This window comes from Leguminivora glycinivorella, chromosome 19 (assembly GCF_023078275.1).
Source record: "Leguminivora glycinivorella isolate SPB_JAAS2020 chromosome 19, LegGlyc_1.1, whole genome shotgun sequence".
NCBI classification, from domain to species: domain Eukaryota; kingdom Metazoa; phylum Arthropoda; class Insecta; order Lepidoptera; family Tortricidae; genus Leguminivora; species Leguminivora glycinivorella.
Genome location: NC_062989.1, coordinates 6,805,348 through 6,826,148, shown reverse-complemented (window position 1 = coordinate 6,826,148; position 20,801 = coordinate 6,805,348). Strand labels below are relative to the sequence as shown.

The 20,801-nt window shown below is 39.3% G+C and overlaps 2 protein-coding genes across 3 annotated transcripts in view; one reads left to right on the top strand and one right to left on the bottom strand.

The window, feature by feature from the left end:
* Nucleotides 1–3,126: 3,126 nt before the first annotated feature.
* Nucleotides 3,127–5,450, top strand: LOC125236460 (exocyst complex component 8). Its single transcript, XM_048143270.1, is given in 2 exon segments — nucleotides 3,127–4,487; nucleotides 4,490–5,450. Coding segments are annotated over 2 exon segments (2,043 nt in total). The 5' UTR covers nucleotides 3,127–3,226; the 3' UTR covers nucleotides 5,272–5,450.
* Nucleotides 5,451–5,452: 2 nt separating this feature from the next.
* LOC125236461 (vacuolar protein sorting-associated protein 33A) overlaps nucleotides 5,453–20,801 on the bottom strand; it is a 79,315-nt gene continuing 63,966 nt past the window's right edge. For both annotated transcript variants that reach the window (XM_048143273.1, XM_048143272.1), the window contains exons 5-11: nucleotides 18,659–18,809; nucleotides 17,860–18,026; nucleotides 17,067–17,243; nucleotides 15,937–16,062; nucleotides 14,630–14,815; nucleotides 13,876–13,999; nucleotides 5,453–6,520 (exon numbers count right to left, since the gene is read on the bottom strand). In XM_048143273.1, coding sequence (XP_047999230.1) covers nucleotides 6,237–6,520; nucleotides 13,876–13,999; nucleotides 14,630–14,815; nucleotides 15,937–16,062; nucleotides 17,067–17,243; nucleotides 17,860–18,026; nucleotides 18,659–18,809 — 1,215 coding nt within the window. In that variant the 3' untranslated portion in view covers nucleotides 5,453–6,236. The remainder of the gene's footprint in view (nucleotides 6,521–13,875; nucleotides 14,000–14,629; nucleotides 14,816–15,936; nucleotides 16,063–17,066; nucleotides 17,244–17,859; nucleotides 18,027–18,658; nucleotides 18,810–20,801) is intronic.

Sequence of the window (20,801 nt, the reverse complement as noted above, 5' to 3'; positions counted from 1 at the left end):
CTAAATGTGACAATCCATGTTAAAGGATTAAAAAGCGTGACATTGGGGGGTCCAAATAGTAGTCCATAAACCACGTCTTTGACCAACGTGAGTGATATCTCTGTCACTCTTTACGTCTTTACTAACAGAAATTTAAATAACAATAGTGCTATCTCTGTCACTCTTTACTAACAGAAATTTAAATAACAAAAATGCTATCTCTGTCACTCTTTACTACCAGGAACTTAAATTATTATAGTGCTATCTCTATTCTCTGTCACTCTTTACTATCAGGAACTTAAATTGTTATAGTGCTATCTCTGTCACTCTTTACTACCAGGACCTTAAATTATTATAGTGCTATCTCTGTCACTCTTTACTGTGTGCGGGAAGTGCACATACCACGAGTTTGACTAACATGAGTGCTATCTCTATCACTCTTTACTACCAGGAACTTTAATTATGATAGTGCTATCTCTGTCACTCTTTACTACCAGGAACATAAATTTTATTATTACAGTGCTATCTCTGTCACTCTTTACTACCAGGAACTTAAATGATTATAGTGCTATCTCTGTCACTCTTTACTGTGTACGGGAAGTGCACATACCACGAGTTTGACTAACATGAGTGCTATCTCTGTCACTCTTTACTACCAGGAACTTAAATGATTATAGTGCTATCTCTGTCACTCTTTACTTCTAGGAACTTAAATATTTTTTTCGGTTTCGGTTTTGGTCTTGGTTTCGGTGTCGGTTTTGGTGTAGGTTTCGGTGTCGGTTTCGGTTTCGATTTCGGTTTTCGTTTCCATTCCCGTTTCGGTTTCCGTTTTCGTTTTCAGTTTTGTTTTTGTTTAAACTAACAGAACTAAAACTAAAACCAAAACCAAACCAGAAACGGGAAACCGAACACGGGAAACCGGATATCGGATACCGTATATCGGATGCTGGTTACCGGTTACTGTCTACCGTTTACCGGATACCGGTTACCGGTCACCGTTTACCGGATACCGGTTAACGGTCATTGGTTACTGGTTACCGGTTACCGGTCACCGAATACCGGAGACCCGTCACCGGTTACCGGTTACCGGATACCGGATACCGGTTACCGGATACCGGTTACCGGATACCGGTTACCGGATACCGGTTACCGGATACCGGTTACCGGATACCGGTTACCGGATACCGGTTACCGGATACCGGTTACCGGATACCGGTTACCGGATACCGGTTACCGGTTACCGGATACCGGTTACCGGTTACCGGATACCGGTTACCGGATACCGGATACCGGTTACCGGATACCGGTTACCGGATACCGGATACAGGATACAGGATACCGGATACCGGTTACCGGTTACCGGTTACCGGTTACCGGGTACTAGATACCAGAAACCAGGTTTTGATTTCTGGTTTCTCATGTTACAACGTGTATAGATTAGTCGATACCAAGTCGGACACTTCCGATTAGGCGATTTCGGCTCGCATTGTTACGCAGCATTCGAGTGTTGAGTTTCTCACACATGAGGCCCCCTAATAAAATTTGTACCACTCATATTATTGATTTGACTCTCGCAACACAAACACCTCATGCCCACACAAATACACACAAAATAAAATCATTCACAAACTTCAAATCATTCAAAAACTCAACAGTCACACGCGCTCCTCGCGGTCCTCTAAGAACTCCCTCGCGAGAGTCGACACTTCAAAATGAAGCGACATCGCATCGGCTCATCATCCACAAATCCGAAAAGATCCACCGATAAATTTGTACCGGAAAGACCTCACCGCGACAATGTCATATTACCCAAATTACTTCAAAAATCCTCTGAAAGTGAAACAGTTCATTAGGTTTACCGTAAGAGTGAGTGAGACAGACACGCACTGTGCTTCAAATTTGCCTCGCCAAAATACGTTACACACGACTCGAAAGAATACAGTCTTAAGCGCCGCAAGCTTTCATACATATTACGTTGTTGTGATCCAAGCATCTCGTCAAGCTCGATAGGTACTATTATTGAGCTAACGACTTGACCAGTTTAACGTGACCTATCGGACTAATTGATTTGTATGACTTTTGTCACTTGTAATAAGGGAGCTCTCTTATACTGGACGGTGAAATATTTGTTATCGAAGCGTTTTGAAAACGCGGCGCCCTTGATATGAAACACGTGTTGACGACTCGCCGCCCGTTCCCGCTACTACTATACTAGCTATACCTACTCTGTGCACGACCTTATTCTGCAGGTAATAACGTTCATATTAAAGCGCAAGTAAGAAAAATATCAATTAAGTAATGAATCTTACATATTTGTTGTTTAATTGATTTCGTATAGTACTAAGAATATATTAACGGCAAAATTTACCATCTTTCAATTTAGTTAGGTATTTTTCCTTTCCTAAAATTATCAATATTTAAGATTTTGAACAAGCGCCAAAAGTATTGGTATAAGTTTTAATAATTTATCAACACACGTAATATTATATTCATAATAAATTGCAAGATTACGGTTAACAATATTTTCTAGTGAAATACGCCTGAAAATGTGTAACTTACTAAACCTTCTTTATAAATGATAGTTCTGTATGAATTATTTATAAAAATTAGATGTTTTTAAAATGCAGGTGTCACAACATAATACAAGCACTTTTTCCGGATTACATTTAATACTTTAGTTATAAAATCAAAAAATATTCAAAGTTCGTTTTTATTTTTTTTTAAATTGAATCAGAACCCTAATTTGATTAATAATTTGTATTTTAACTATCACTAATGATACTTTATACGACAGAAAAAGAAAATTACGGTTATCGAATTATGTCCAGGTCAAGCTATTTTTCCTGGTCTATAATGAATGACTTCAGCAATATCAAAACGTTTTGACAACTGGCTTAGGTGTTTTTTCTAAACCAAACCTCAAGTAGGATAAAAAAAATGTTTAGAATATGTACAATTAAATTTATACTTGAATTACTTCATTAAATATTCGTACAGCTCCTATTTTGGTGTGGAGAAATTGTTTTCTTTGAAAATCTAGGAAATTAGAGGCAATTATTCAAGATGTAGCCAAAAAAATGAGGGCGTATGACACGTTTGAGCTGTTTGACGTTTAGGAATGTCTGACCAAGTTTAAACACATAAAAATGTCTCTGATTGCGTTTTCTGTCGTTCGATAACGAATGATGATTGAATCAGAATATTTAGCAATTTAATTCCATAAAACTGTTGTTATTTATGCGAAACCATGTCCGACATCAACATGGAGAAGTTTGCAAAAGCAGACTTTGGCCCCGATCGCTACGTGAAAGAATTGGCGAGATCCTGCGTTGGAGGGGAGGAGCTGCAACAGCAAAAAGAGAAGATTCAAGTTCTTGCCGAAGATACCGCAAGCGCGCTTAAGAAGAATGTTTACGAGAATTACATGCAGTTCATCGAGACGGCGACAGAGATATCTCACCTGGAGGCTGAAATGTACAAGCTGTCGCGTCTACTTAGCGAGCAAAGGTCTGTGCTTACGACGCTCTCTCATGCATCTGTTTTGGGGCACGACAATACCATTTCCCGCGAGTCTATAGACACACAAGACCTCGAAGCTGAGAAAGCGGAGGAGCAGAGGAAAAACAAACTCAACACTATCATGGATAAGGTTGAAAGTTGCATGAATTTATTAGATGTCCCAGACAGGACTTTGCTTCACGAAGGAGACTTGCTGGAGATCGACGCCGAAGAGAATACGGCTTTGCAAAGAATGCACGTTTATTTATTTAATGATTGTCTCATGCTGTCCTCTTGGATATCAAACCGCCGAGGGCCAATGAGGTACAAATTCCAAGCTAGCTATCCTATCAGCACTCTGGCTGTAGTAAACGTGCGAGACTTAGGCACTGTGAAGCAAGCCTTCAAGGTCTTAGCTTTCCCTGACACAAGGGTCTTCCAATGTAACAGTTTTGCAATTAAAAAAGACTGGTTGGATAAGTTTGATGTGGCCAAGAAAATGTATATTGAAAATGAGAATTCCAAGCTTAAAAAGAAAGATGAGAAGCCTAAGCCAGAGTTAGTGGAGTCCCCTAGTCTATCGGTAGAGGAGTTGCCATCACCACAGATCCCCAGTCTACCAGAATGGCTGGCCGATGTTACCGAAGAATTGGATGTACTCATAGTTGAAAGACATTTTCAAAAAACATATGAATTGATGGTATCTGCTCAGAAATCGTTAAATTCCGATGAATTTAAAACCCACCCTGAGAGAGAAGGCATCTTGAAAAAGATTGAACAGAAACAGAAGATTCTAATAGATATATTGCTGAAGGAACTTGATGTAACTCACAACTGGAGTCCACGGGGAGGGCTTCAGTCATCCCGGTACCCGGTGCTCATCCTCAATAAGTTTAACATGACAAGTCAGGCTTGTGAACTGTTTTTAGCGATCTGCAGCCACACAGTCAAGGTCCATATCAAAGGTGTCCAGTTAGAGGGTACTATTAATACATATGTGAAGCAAGTTGGGAGGTTTTCTTTTGCTCATTAAGTGATGCCTTAACAGAGTTCACAGCTCTATTTCCTAAGAATAAGATTAGTGCTTTTGTAGTGTGGGCAAGTCTGCAACTAAGAATGCTGCTCAGTCAAATTATTAAGCAGGTGTTCACACCGCAATGTCCTTTAGATTCAGTTCTAGAGTGTGTCCAGAGCCTTAGAGATCAATGCTCACTGTTCTGTGAGTTCGGGCTAGACCTGAGATTTGACCTCAACAGTTCTTTAAGATCACCCACCAATAAAGCTCTAAAAGAGTATAAAGAAAAAATTGTAGATTCCATGAAATCAAAACTCGCAGAAGACAAGTGGACCCCAGTTAATATGCACACTAAAGCGGGCGTCCAGAAGTTTTTGACACAGATGGAGAATTTGGGCCTTATATTAGCTAAGTATGTAATAAACGAGACCTGGGTGGACCTCTCTAGTAGTACCATATGGTTCGCTCAGTCTGTGATAACTATTCAGAAAGTGGGACTAACTCTTGTAACTAAAGACCTGATGGAGACCTTGGATGAATGTATTTATGCTATTTTTAATGCTAGGCTAGTACTTGGCGTAGGAAATGATTCTGTGTACGCTCAAAAGAATTTCAGGTTCATTTTGGATACAGTGATGCCCCTGATGCTCCGATGTTACAAAGAAGAGGTTGGATATGAGAATGACAAATTGTTGGCACTAGCAAAGAAACACGGAGTCAGTGTGGCACTGCCAAAGAAGTCTAATATCACAAAATACACGAGTAACGAATATTTATGAGAATAGTCAAGGATATGGTGAACGGTGTACGAAATTATTTTTGTTACGCTAAAGCTTTAATACTGTAAAATATAGGTAGTAAGCATGCAGGATTTTTGTATGATTATTTAATGAAACTGATCAAATTATATTATATGCAAGTTAATCAATATGAAATTTTAATAAACAAACGACAAATATTTCATGATGTTTATTTTCTTTTAAGATACAGTTCTGATGAACAAGCAAAATATAGGTAAATAATATCTCATTATAATTATCTAAAATACAAAATTTACAAACAACTTTGGTATACTTAACATAATCATAATCTAAATAGTAATACATGTTATATTTATATGCCATTCTATATGGGTCACACTTAACGCCGCTTTCACATTATCCGATCCGATATCGGATGTCGGAAGGATTTCCATAGAAAAAATCCAAGATGGCGCTTGTAATGTATGGGATATCGGTCCGACATCCGATATCGGATCGGATAATGTGAAAACGCACTTACGCACACGGCACTAAAGAATGATTATATTTTCATTCTAGATAGATGAATATTTTCAATTGTGTTTAAATATGAAGCATACACATGCTATTATCAGCATTTGCCCTAATAACACATGGCTTAGGGTCTCCCCACAATCCCCTCACATAACTATCGAATCGAAGAATCGGCAAAATCTGATAAAAAACTCATTTAGATCGCAAGTAAATACCTACATGTGGGGAGACCCTTGTGAGTTCACTTTAGGCTAATGCCTAAAGTTACGCCACCTCCATAAGTGGCTCTATAAAAGTGGTACCATTGATCCAATTTGTAGTTAAAAGTTAAATTAAAACCAAGGTCTTAATATTAGACTATTAGTATATTTCATTTGACTGATATCTCAGTGCTGAGATCTCATGGTATGTACATACATCATACATCCCCCAATGAAGAACACTAGAACCACTCGAGTACACTGCAAAAACTACTCCACCTCCATAAGTGATTCAATAAAAGTGGTACCATTGATCAACTTCGTAGTTAAAACCACAAATTCAACATTAGAGTCTTCCATCTGACTGATAGTCCTTAGTGCTGAAATCTCATGGTATGTACACCCCCCAATGAAGAAGACTAGGACAACTCGGGGACTTTCGAGAGACGATGAAGTTTCGCTTGATGAGGAGTTGCGGCGCGCACTTCTTGGCTGTAGCGTTTGCAGTTCGTCTATTGTCGCGCCTGGGAGGAGGCCTAGCATGTCTTGGATTCCTGTGAAGGATGGTTTTTATTAAGCTAGGAACATACTACGCGGACGTCCGTCGTAAATCGACCGCGACCGCGACCGATCAGTGTGCACGGAACAAAGCATCCAGCGAGCCAGATTTCGATCGGACGTCCATGCGCTCAAGGCCACGTCCACGTCCGTCGACCGATAGTTTGCACGGTTGAGTGTATATTCATTGTCCAGATCCCCGTCCGCGGTCGATTTACGACGGACGTCCGCGTAGTGTGTTCCTAGCTTTAGTGGATTATAGGTTACTGTCTAGGTTCTGACCACGATAAGTTTATATTGACTTGTGGCATGGCAGTGGCAATTCATAGATACAGAAATCTATTATGTACTTAAACAAAGGATACTATAGACTAGACAGCCAAATAATAATACCACTACCGAACGAGATGGTCACATACAAATTATAATAAGAGTGACAGAGAGCAAAATGTTATTTTTTGTCTTTGTCATAGTTTCACTTTTTCGCCGCTGCCACAAACGAGTTTGTGGCAAACAATAAGGACGTGACTTGTCAAGCTTATTATCCGCCCAAATTACGTAGGTTGTTTATGGTAAGTATGTACCTATTTCGCATATACATTAGCGTGGACGGATTTAAGGGCCCGCGCACACGGATGCAACAGTTGCTCGGCGACTTTTTTGTCTGTCGTCACCCCTTGCGACAATTTCCAAGGTGCGCACACGAGAACGACAGCGACGCAACCACAGACTACTAAGAAGATATTACCATAGACTAATTCTATAATCTTTGGATACTACGGACGCAACTTTTTTTTTCATGAAATTGAGAGCATATCCAAAATATTTTTTTTGGTACTTCAGAATGAGTGTTTAAAAGTTTTGATTAACTGGTTGGAATTTTACAACCCGGCATCGTATTTTCTCAATATTGTCGGAATATTCTTTTAAATTCTTGTCATATAAAATCGGTCTTTCCTCTACTTCTTCAATTAAACGACAGATATCACTGTCGTCTTCAACAATCTGCATTTAAAATTATATTTATTTCGACTAATAACATAGGTTCGCCCAAGCCAGGCCAGTGATAACTGTCAAAATGACAACCGACCGGCGACTGTTTTGTCGCCGTGTGCGCACTTGCATTGAAACCAATAGGGAAGGAGACAGTTGCGTCGCAGGCCTGTCGCCGAACCCTGCGACAAAAAAGTTGCGTCGCAACCTTCATACTAGCCCATAGACCGAGCGACGGAGACAAAAAAGTTGCGTCGCCCGTCTGTGGGGGCCCTAAGGCATATTGGCTGATAAGTCTAATCAAATAACACTAAAATAATTTCATTTACCATTGTTGGAACGACTAATAAATACCTGATAAAATTACTTAGACGAAATTAATAAATTAAAGTAGCTATCAAGACACAAAATAGGTACATATTTACGATTCAGCTATATGTACGGTACCTATGTATCCAACTAGGTACTCAATAACATTATAAAACCAAAAACTTTACTCATCCTAAGTAAACAAAAATCCAAATCACTGTAAAAAAACTTCCCAAGAGTACTGTAAAATATTAACGTCTATTTTGTAAACGCGTTTTACTAAAGATTTTTTTCCGCAGTTGTTTAGGACGATATGTGAAAACAGATTTATTCAGATTCTCAAATTTCGTTACGATTGATTAAATTTTGAAGGAGGAAACAGTCGAGAGCGGAACCTCGATTTTAAAGATTTTTTTCGCAATATCTTTTAACTGAGTTGTTCTGAATGGACATTTTTTAGGGTTCCGTAGTCAACTAGGAACCCTTATAGTTTCGCCATGTCTGTCTGTCCGTCCGTCCGTCCGTCCGCGGATAATCTCAGTAACCGTTAGCACTAGAAAGCTGAAATTTGGTACCAAATGTATATCAATCACGCCAACAAAGTGCAAAAATAAAAAATGAAAAAGAAATGTTATATTAGGGTACCCCCCCTACATGTAAAGTGGGTGCTGATATTTTTTTTCATTCCAACCCCAACGTGTGACATATTGTTAGATAGGTATTTAAAAATGAATAAGGGTTTACTAAGATCGTTTTTTGATAATATTAATATTTTCGTAAATAATCGCTCCTAAATGAAAAAAAAGTGCGTCCCCCCACCTCTAACTTTTGAACTATATGTTTAAAAAATATGAAAAAAATCACAAAAGTAGAACTTTATAAGGACTTTCTAGGAAAATTGTTTTGAACTTGATAGGTTCAGTAGTTTTTGAGAAAAATACGAAAAACTACGGAACCCTACACTGAGCGTGGCCCGACACGCTCTTGGCCGGTTTTTTTCGATAAATCTAGTTAATAACACTAGCATATTTAACTAAAATTCCCAAACTAAAAGGCTCGTTTCCATTTTAGCATTTCCGCTCCTGTACTGTCATAATACCTACTCCAATTTAAGAGTGAAATTAGGTCCTTCATTCTTGTTGGGCAGTTTAAATTGGCTCATTCTCATGAATTAGTAAAATTAGTCAAATGTAACTGTTATCAACGTACACGTCACCAGTCCGTGCGTATAGCTGTTTGTTATCGCTCGTGAATATGGTTTAAGTATCCATACTCATATTACAAAAGGGAAAGTGTGTGTGTCTGTTTGTTTGTCCGTCCTTCACGGCAAAACGGAGCGACTTTTTTAAGTGGAGATAGTCGAAGGGATGGACTGGGCTACTGTTTGTCTCTTTCTAATGCGAGCGTAGCCGCGGGCGTAAGCTAGTAGTATATATTTCTGTTCATTTTTCGATAATAATGTAGGTATAAATGCAACGCATGTACTTTGCCCAGTTTCTATCTGTGGAAACTTGTTATTGGCTCATTGTTTTTATGTTATAAGCCTTATTGTAACTTTAGCTGTAAGTTTTCCTAACAAATAAAATAAAATAAAATAAATTTAATGTAAGAGATTATCAATCAGTCCTCCGCGTTGTTGAGTAAATCCATAAAAACTACTATGTTTATTTTGAATTTAATATTGTACCTACACTAATCTACTAATCCGTAATATTTATAATATGCCATGCGCGGATCCAGGGGTGTCATGGGGGTCATGACCCCCCCCTGGAGCCTAAGTTGGCCATACAAATAGACCACGTGACCCCCCCCTGGGCACGAAGCTGGATCCGCGCTTGTAATATGCCAAATAAAAGGTAGGCCTACAAAAGTGGGGTGAAAGTTGAACATTGCTAATGAGAGTAAATTAAATAGCGACGATTTTCTGAAGTGGTTTAAAGACTCGAGTTTGCAATATTCTTACGTAGACGGATAAAGTCTAAGAAAAAAACATACCTCACAGCCCTAGAGAAAAAGGTACGGTGGCCTAGATGGCGTTATAGCTTTGGGGAACCGCTCGGCTAGATGGCGGTAATATTAATATTTGACATTTTAACAATATCAAGGACCAAATTGTCAAAACTGAGGTTCAAAAGTTTTAAGCCTGCGTCGAGAGATGGCAGTCTATGCACTGTGATTACACATTTTACTTTGACAGTAACTCTCTATAATACTGAACCCGGTTTGCCTCGACTTACACACAATATTTTTCATCACATACACAATCTAAAAAAGTGAAAAAGATATAAAAAAAGGTAAGTACTCCTTGCCGGCGGCTATATTTCCGAGCTCATATAACCCGGCAACCTTCAAATCAAGAGTGAACTTCTGGGCGAGCTCACTCCATCGTAGGCCACGTCTTTGCCTTTGGCTAGTCTGTGGCCAAGAGTAAGCCCATTTATAAAAAAAAAACCGGCCAAGAGCGTGTCGGGCCACGCTCAGTGTAGGGTTCCGTAGTTTTCCGTATTTTTCTCAAAAACTACTGAACCTATCAAGTTCAAAACAATTTTCCTAGAAAGTCTTTATAAAGTTCTACTTTTGTGATTTTTTTCATATTTTTTAAACATATGGTTCAAAAGTTAGAGGGGGGGGGGACGCACTTTTTTTTTCCTTTAGGAGCGATTATTTCCGAAAATATTAATATTATCAAAAAACGATCTTAGTAAACCCTTATTCATTTTTAAATACCTATCCAACAATATATCACACGTTGGGGTTGGAATGAAAAAAATATCAGCCCCCACTTTACATGTAGGGGGGGTACCCTAATAAAACATTTTTTTCCATTTTTTATTTTTGCACTTTGTTGGCGTGATTGATATACATATTGGTACCAAATTTCAGCTTTCTAGTGCTAACGGTTACTGAGATTATCCGCGGACGGACGGACGGACGGACAGACAGACATGGCGAAACTATAAGGGTTCCTAGTAGGGTTGCCAACTTTTTTTTACGGAAATATAGGTAGTATTTTAGAAAATTCCATCTAAAAAATATAGTACACCGAAATAAAATATAGTACGGTACACATATCGATAACCAAGTCGTAGAGATCGTTCTTTCTGTCCACTCTAAGGGGCTCCATTCGGTTTTCATCGATTTTTGACAAGTTTTGTGTTGCATTGGTTCTCTTATTTAAGTATGGTCGAAAGTTGCATGGCCGAATATCACTTCCCAACTCACGTTTCGCGCAATTTTATTCCGCCGAATGTTCATTTCCCAACTTATTGTTTTATTTGCCAAGCTCACATTTACCAACTTAAAAAATATGCAATATTGAGTCTTCTATCACTTTCTAAATTTATTGACAGGTATGCAATTTTTACTTACGTACCCATTAATATTATTATTCATCACATTTGCTGTTTAAAGGTATCATTGCGTCTACGTGTACTGAAGCATAATGTACTATTTTATTCCCAAGGGAATAATGGATTAAGTTTTAAAAATGAATACAATCCGTACAATACTTCAGGCAAAGGATATTTCAATCTGCCAAGGATTTTTATTGCACAACCAAAATTTTACTATTAAGCTATAAAAGATATTATACGGTATGACAAATGCATTTTATTTATCTTTTACAATTATTTCAGTGTGTTTCGCATTTATTTAGTAAATTTAACTCAGATAAATTGTTATAATTTACAATCTGACAATATGCTCTCTACTCGCGCTTGACCGCGTGCATACGCGAGGCACCCACCGTTGCCTAGCAACGGATAGTACAACAGATCAAAATATTTAAATGAATGAAAAATAAGTAAAATTTTAGTTCAATTATGTTTTTTTTTTTATACTACGTCGGTGGCAGACAAGTATACGGTCCGCCTGATGTAAAGCGGTCACCGTAACCTATGGACGCCTGCAACTCAAATAGTGTCACATGCGCGTTGCCACCCCATTAGAAACTTGTACACTCCCTTTTGCTGTGTTAAGTACACAGCAAAAAGGAGTGTACAAGTTCCAAGGAGGGTTCGGGTTGCCGACGACTCAAAGGACAATAGACGGAAGAAGTTAGTTCCGTAAGTCCTCCCGTCATCAGCACACCGCACCCTCGTTGAGCTCTGGCAGCCTTACTCACCGGCAGGAACACAACACTATGAGTAGGGTCTAGTGCTATTTGGCTGCGGTCTTCTGTAAGGCGGAGGTACTTCCCCAGTTGGGCTCTGCTCTAGATTCGAGCGAGACGATATCCGCTGTGCTGTGCCCTACCACACAAAGCGGAATATCATTCGCTATGCCCTACCTCCTACACAAATGTGATGTGTGTATGTATATGATTTATATGCTTTTTTGAACGTTGCATTTAATTTATATGCAGTATTTTCATGTTTGTTTTCATTCAAAAAGTGTTTGTTATCAAAAACAATGGATTTAATATGAATAATCTGATGTAGATCAAGACAAGATACACTACTGGTCGCAACGCCGCCGGTTGAAGGTTTTGCCTTATGACTGTTTCTTCTGTATTTTTCTCTCTAATGTGATGAAAAACATAGAGTGTAACTCAGCAGGGCAATCATGGTCGCGCGATAAATGATAGAGCATCGGGCCGTCCCTATCGCACTGTTTGTAAGTGCGATAGGGATGGCCCGATGTTTTATCATTTATCGCGCGACCATAATTGCCTGCCAGGAGGTAAGGACATTAAAGACGCAGTCGTGAATAATAACACGCGTCTATAATATAATGTCCCCCTTACCTCCCTTGTTGCACAATGTATTATTAATTTCAATAGTTACCTACTTACTTTTTTTACAAGATCCATATTTAAAAAAAAATATCCATATTATAAGTACTTATATTTTTTATGAAATTTGACATTGTTTTAAAAACATTTTTACTTCAATGAAATCGAGACTTTTATAAAAATGCAAAAGCGATTTTAATTTAAAACTAATTAAGGCAAAAATTTTGACCAAAGAGCCAGTTTCGCTCCTAAAATAGTTCAACTTTGATGCTAAATATCACAGGATCAATGAGCTGTGAAGTAGGTACCCAATTATGGAATGCTAGTTTGTTTAAAGACGATTCTGTTACTATGATATGCTTTAGAAACTATCGTAATATTCATAAATATTCATAATACCAATGGATTCAAATCGAAGCTCATCGGAGTAGAGAATCCCCTTAAGAAATGTCGTTATTTAATATATTATGGAAAAAATACAAATGTTTGCAAACAACGGTGGCTTTATACGTAACTGCAATATTTCAGGTCAGAACGAAATAATGAAATGTACAGTAAAGGTTAAATGTGAATAAAAGCGCGAGCGGAGCGAGCGCGAAATTTTTTTCATTATCAAAACGTCGCTCCTGGCGGTTTGACCCTAGTGTAAATTCGCCACTGGCATGGACCCCAAAAATATAGTACTTTTGCGTACTATATATGCTTCATATAAAATATAGTACGCTGGGCCAAAATATAGTACAGTACTATATTATATAGTACGGTTGGCAACCCTAGTTCCTAGTTGACTACGGAACCCTAAAAAGTACAGTACAGTCAAGGGTAAAAATGTGGGTGTACAAATCTTACTCAAAATATGTCCCATAGCATGATAGCACCTTAGTCCGGTTTAATAAAAGCGTAGTACCATATTAAAATTGACGACTGGTTTGGCCTAGCGCGTAGTGACCCTGCTAAGCCGCGGTCCCGGGTTTGAATCCCGGTAAGGGCATTTGTGTGATGAGCACAGATATTTGATCCTGAGTCATGGATGTTTTCACTTCCACCCCCCCATTTTAAGGAAGTGGAAGGTTAGAATAAAGCAAAAAGTAGCCTATGTCACTCTCCATCCCTTCGACTATCTCCACCTAAAAAATCACGTCAATTCGTCGCTCCGTTTTGCCCTGATATGGATTTATTTATTTATGAGACGATTTTTCCGATACATATTTTTGCACTTGACTGTACTAGAAATTTCATAAGTCTTGTGGGAGACCAATTTTTCTATAACTCCCGCACATTTAGTGTGCGAGTATGAAAACAAATGAAAGGACTTACCAGTCCATCCCTTGTTCTTGGCAATATGCTCGCTAAGCCGCACGGTCAAAGGCGTATATTTGCTTGACAGGTAGCTTTTGTCCTTGCTCTCCAGTTCTAACTCGTCCATCGTCAGGTGTAGAGCCTAAACAATACAATACAATACAAATACTCTTTATTGCACACCTCAATACAAGAAACAACATAGCAAGTATAAACAACAACTTAAGAGGTAAAACAAGAGGCGGTCTTATCGCTAAAGAGCGATCTCTTCCAGACAACCTAGGTAGTGGAGAATAATAAATTTAACCTTGTTAGTAGGTGTACTAAATGTAGACTTAGAGGAAATCTAGCACAAACCATACTACGCAAAACAATATACAGTGAAACCTGGTTAAGTGGGACCTGGATAAGTGAGAAACCTCTTTAGTTGCTAAACAACAAATGTTATTGGGCAAAACATTCTGTTGAGTTGAAAAGTTGATAAACATGAAATAAATGTCACATAAGGTGCATTAGGGTAATTCCGAAAGTCGCATAAAAATAACCATTATTTCCATCATATCAAGATTCCCGTTTCTAAATTACGCGACCATTTCTGTCATTCGTAATTACCCTAATGTACCTTACAAAGAAAAAGTGACCAAGGCCTCCAAGGGGGGCAAAGTTGTATTTTAACGCCGAGTGTGGAATTGAAAAACGAGCAAGTGAAAGGAATCTATAGTTGAACCACGAGCGAAGCGAGTGGTTCAAGAATACAGTACTGGGTACATACCTTCCTCAACACTGCGTACTGCCTCGCTCCCGACTGCGCCTTCAATAATCCACATTTCTCCAAGTTGCAGAGAGTGAGCCAGGCCATAAGTCCATATACTTGGACTAGTTCTCTTTTATAGTATTCTAGTACTTTAGGTTTGAGGCCGGATCCGGTCACACATTGAAGACAGATCAGGCGAAGGACCTGAAAGATTATAAGGTTTAAAACTATAAAAAAAACCTTATAGTCAAGCGTGAGTCGATCTTACGGAAATGAATTTAAACTTAGTAAAAATTGTGTGAAGTACGAACACCTTAATGTGCTATCCTGAATTTATTCACTAAGTTCCATAAGTAGAAAAAATCAAAATAAATCCACAGCGCAGGCTTCGTCATAGTATGTTAAGGTTGATTTTTTAAAGAGGAATATGAAGTTAGGTATCTGTTTGTCGGAAATCGGTTTAAAACGCACATAGATTGTCTCGATTGATACAGACACTTCCTAAGACAAAAGTCTTAAAAAAGTCTTATTAATGTGGTTTACGGCTCGGCCTAAACATTAGTCATGTAGATGTCAAAAGCAAATGTCCAAGATGGCGCCTTTAATATATAGAAGATCGGCCCTACATCGTTAGTCCATCCATTACATATCTGATCGAATGATGTCAATATGCACTAACGGCTCAGCCACGACATTGGTCTAAGCGCGACAGCGGCGAGCGGCGGCCATACATTGAAGCGAGACACAGCGATGGGACTTTTCATTCGCACGTATGGCTGCCGCTCGCCGCTGCCGCGCTTAGACCAATGTCGTGGCTGGGCCGTAAGGCGGAAGCGGCGAGCGGCGGCCATAGATTGGAGCGAGACACAGCGATGGGACTTTTCATTCGCACCTATGGCTGACGGTCGCCTTAGACCAATGTCCTGGCTGTTTAAGAATAATATGTTTTTCTGAAGCTGATTTTTACAAGCCTCAACTTTCCCGCTTTTATTCAACTTGCCTTGTTAGTTTGGGTCAAAACGTAGAAGCTAAATTTGACCCACTTCCCGGTTTCCGATCGAGCTGAAATTTTGCACATATATGTAAATCACGTGACAATGCAATACTGTGGTATCATGGAGCTGATCTGATGATGGAGCAGAAAGGTGGTCATAGGAACTCTGTTATGAAACGTCGTATCCCCATCGAGTAAGGGGTTTTTAGAAACGTGTTGGAGAGCAGTAGATGACTGTTGAAAGAAAGGTACAATCGGCGATAAAAGCTTGTGCCAAAAATGATTTTTCTGTAAAAAATCTTATTAACTTTATTTCACAGTAATTTGGTACCTTAGTGAGCGGTGCTTTCTGAGCGATGAGATCTTCAATATAGGGGCAGGCTTTCTCGTTCTCAATGCAGTTAAGGAAGTCTTCCTCGCACCTTATAGTGTCTTGGAACTCGAACGAGTCTGTTGTCTGCAAATAAAACATGTTAAAAATTATAATTTATATCATTTTATTGCCTTCCAAGTAGGGTTGTAAATAGAAAAAAAACCAAATGTTTTTTTTTCAGAATTATGAAAAAAAACATGAAAAAAAACCGAGCACCTTGGTTTATTTTCTAAATATGGTTTTTTTTCAGATGACCAAATAATACGACAATAACGGTTTTTCGTGAGTTGTAACGTGTTTCAATAACAATAACGTACATTTTAATTCAGTATAAAAACGTTTATTGGGGAATCCCCGATGCGGCGTGCAGCGTGGAGCGTGGAGAGGCGGTGGTGTTGCCAACAGTAAATAGTGATAACTACAAACTACAGATTTCGTAAATGTTACTTTTATAAGACCAGAAATTAAAGTTATTTGATTAAATTCGTTTAATAGTTAACATTAAGTCTAAAAACCGTATAAAAGTATTAACTACTTTGCAAATTTTGAGATTTCGTACTTTATAAAAAAAACATACTCCAGAAAAAAAAACTGTTTTTTTTCACGGTTTTTTATCATGTTTTTTTCAAGCCAGAAAAAAAACCGTTTTTTTACAACCCTACTTCCAAGGCCGCTATTCACTTCAAATTCGGCCTTAAAGCGCAAAGTACTTATAGGTTAATAATAAATAAATATTATAGGACATTCTTACACAGATTGACTGAGTCCCACGGTAAGCTCAAGAAGGCTTGTGTTGCAGGTATTCAGACAACGATATATGTAATATACAAATACTTATATACATAGTTACGCTATAACCTCCTGAGTCTTGGCTTGCTTGGAACTTGTACACTCCTTTTTGCTGTGTATTTATACTTAACACAGCAAAAGGGAGTGTACAAGTTTCTAATGAAGTTGCAACGCGCATATGACACTCTTTGAGTTGCAAGCGTCCATAGGTTACGGTGACCGCTTTCCATCAGGCGGACCGTATGCTTGTTTGCCACCGACGTAGTATATAAAAAAAATGTATGGTATTGGCTACAAACCTCTTTGATACACTCAGCGATAGCCGTATGGGTGAACACAGATTGCTTGGTAGCCAGCATCTGAGGCAGTCGGTTGACGAAATGCTTGATTTCTTGAACTGACTTCTCGTGGTGGCGGTGCCGTTCGTCTAACTCGTTCTTGATTATGCGCGCCTTCTTTGAGATTGCTGCGCCGACCTGTGTTTAAGGCATCGTCTAGTTGAAATACATTATCAAAGACTTACACACTTAGGTCTCTAAAATTGACATGACATTAAAAAAAAATCGAAATAAGATGTCATATATTAAAGAAATGGGAAATGGGCTGGACATTTGGCGAGATACCAAGATAAGAGATGGACTCTACATGCAACTAGATGATGACATTGTAAAGGTAGCAGGAAGGAACTGGATGGACACCGCTCAGAACAGAGTAAAATGGCAAAGCTTGGAGGAGGCCTTTACCCTATCAGGGACCACAAATAACTAAAAGAGAAATGAAATGAAAAGTAAAGAAGAAAGACAAAAATGTGGAAAGAAGGCTAAATATATAAATATATGTTTCACCACCACCAGTGGCGAAGGCCGGATTCGAACCGGCGTCTTTAGCAATCCGGGCTAACGCCATGAACCCCTAGGCCACCCCGTCACAGGGGAAACCGTCGAAAATCTTTGTAAGATTAGGCGTCTTTGACCAACTCTAAGGGCAAGCAGTAGGTGCTTGCACCTACTAAAGTTTAAGACGGACAAACAAACAGACACCATTTATAATATTAGTATGGATTTATGTGATTGATATTTAAAATCCACTGACCGCAATAAAGCTGCAGTCCCGCAGCTCAGCAAACAGCTCCTCACCGGAATTGAGAATGATGCGTTTCTTCTCTCCCACTTTGATTTCGGTGGTGCTCGCCTCTTCCGAACTCATGAACTTGTGCGCGGGGAATGTCGCCGTTGAGCCTTTTATGCCGAACAGCTCGTCTGAAAACAAATAAGTTTTTTGCAAAAAATTCATTTTTGGCACAAGCTTTTATCGCCGACTGTACCTTTCTTTCAACAGTCATCTACTGCTCTCCGAGACGTTTCTAAAAACCCCTTGCTCGATAGGGATACGACGTTTCATGACAGAGTTCCTATGACCACCTTTCTGCTCCATCATCAGATCAGCTCCATGATACCATAATATTGCATTGTCAAGTGATTTACATATGTGTGCTCGTATGTCAGCTAAGCAACTTAAAAAAATAAACGATTGGTTACCTATAAGTCCCTCGTATGTCAGCTAAGCAACTTAATAACCTAACCACAAAATTAAAATTTTGAAAAAACCCCCGACTGCGACATAGTAGACCGATTTTCATGAAACATGGCTAAGAACACTCCCGACTAACTCAGCTTTCAGACATAAAAAACTAAATCTAAATCGGTTCATCCGTTCGGGAGCTACGATGCTACAGACACACATACAGACAGACAGACAAACAGACGGACAGACAGGACAGACAGACAGACAGACAGACAGACGGACAGACAGAAAGACAGACAGACACGTCAAACTTATAACACCCCTTCGTTTTTGCGTCGGGGATTAAAAAAAATAAACGATTGGTTACCTATAAGTCCTTCGTATGTCAGCTGAGTCGTCATAACGCTAGTGAAGTCCACAGCGCGGTCTAACAACAACAGCTGGTCTATACAAGACGTAGAAGCGCCTTTCGAAGCGCCATGATCTTCTTTGTTCAGTCGGCAAAGTAGGTCCCATACCTGGAGGCAAAAATTGTTCATTTGCAGGGTTTTTTCTTGAAAATTAAATATTGGGGACACCTTACACGGATCAACTTAGCCCCACACTAAGCAAAACTTGTACTATGGATGCTAAGCGATGATATACATACTTAAATAGATAACTACATACTTACATACATAGAAAACATCCATGACAGGAACAAACATCTGTGCTCATCACACAAATAAATGCCTTTACCGGGATTCAAACCCAGGACCGCGGCTTAGCAGGCAGGGTCACTACTAACTGAGCCAGACCGGTCGTCAGTTATTATAACATAAATTAAATATAACAAGATCATACCATCCCATACATTAAAATGCGACCGCCTAAGACCGCGCTTACACTCCACCACACATAGATAGCGCCACAAAAAAAATGTCTTGTAGCTTTCGATTATACTTGTAGATGGCGTTAAATGTCACTTTTGACATAGATTTACGGCTCGGAATTGACACTTAATGCCAATCTACGAATAATCGGTGGCAACAAGGCATTTTTTTGTGGCGCCATCTATGTGTGTTTTGTGGTGGAGTGTAAGCGCATTCGTAGGCGGTCGCATTTTAATGTATGGGATGGTATGATCTTGTTATTTTTAATTTATGGTTATAAGAAGAAAATTTCTACAAAAACTGTAGCTACTGCAGGTGACCTATATTATCAATATTTAACATGTTTTCTGTATGCATATTTGGGTCAGTGCAAGTCTTATTGTAAAAGATGTAAGGTTTACAATTCGGACAGGGACAGTGAAGATGTTAAAAAAAGCTGCTTTAACTAACAGATGCTTATCCATTCCTTAATATAATTATTTCGATTTGTAAATGAAATATCAACATCATCAGCCTCACTAAAAATATAAAAGGCTGATCTGAGGAATATATACTACGCGCCATGTTGCGGAATTTTATAACTATTTTCTTCATACTATACTGATTTGTTAACCCATACACAAGAATAACAGCGCCCTCCGGACAATAGTCATTATTTATAGTCAGGCTTTAGTAAATAATGTATAGCAGAAACGACATGAGCTTTAAAAAAATTTCGTACCTATTTTTATTAATTATTATTATAAATGGGCTTAAGCTAGGACCGATCAGTGTGCACGGTCTTCGGCTGACCAAAACATCCAGCGAGCCAGATTTCGATAGGACGTCCGTGCGCTCAAGTTCACGTCCACGACCGACGACCGATAGTTTGCACGGTTAAGTGTATATTCATTGTCTAGATCCGCGTCCGCGGTCGCGCGACGGTGGACGTCCGCGTAATATGTTCCTAGCTTTACTCTTGGCTTACAATGATCTCTCATTTCTTTTAACCCATTAAATGCTAGTCATAACACGTTGTCGTTCTGCCTACGCCACGCAACTAGTGCCTACGCCAAATCTTGGGATTAGTTGTCAAAGCGGACCCCAGGCTCCCATGAGCCGTGGCAAATGCCGGGATAACGCAAGGAGGATGATGATGAATACGTTGTCGTTCTGCCTCTGCGATGGATTTTCGCTACATTCAGAGAAATAAATGTTGTCGGCCACTGCGTAGCGCTAAGAATGTAGCTCAGCGGTGAATGAGTAATCATGCACTTCTCACTACTGCCTGTAGTCGGACTGCCCCGAACTGGTGGAGCAAATGGTGCGTCTGTACGTCCCCTCAAAGACCAGAATTGATTTCAGACCTCGGGACCGTTGCCTACTGGCAGTCCCGGCTTCACGTACTGTAGCGCGCAGGAATTCCCCTCTGGTGCGTTCCTTGGTCCTCCTGAATGAGTTCCTCGCATCAGCCCTCAGTGCGACTTATTTGCAAGCAGACAGGTTGTTGTGCGTGATGAGTGTCTGAGGTTCTGTGAGAGGATGGATGCAAGGCCTACTACAGTTAAAATGTAGGTAAGATAAATTGTGTTTAGATATCTTTTGTTGTTATTTACTGTTGCTGTGTTGTATGTTTTATTCTATGTAGTTAGCAGTGAT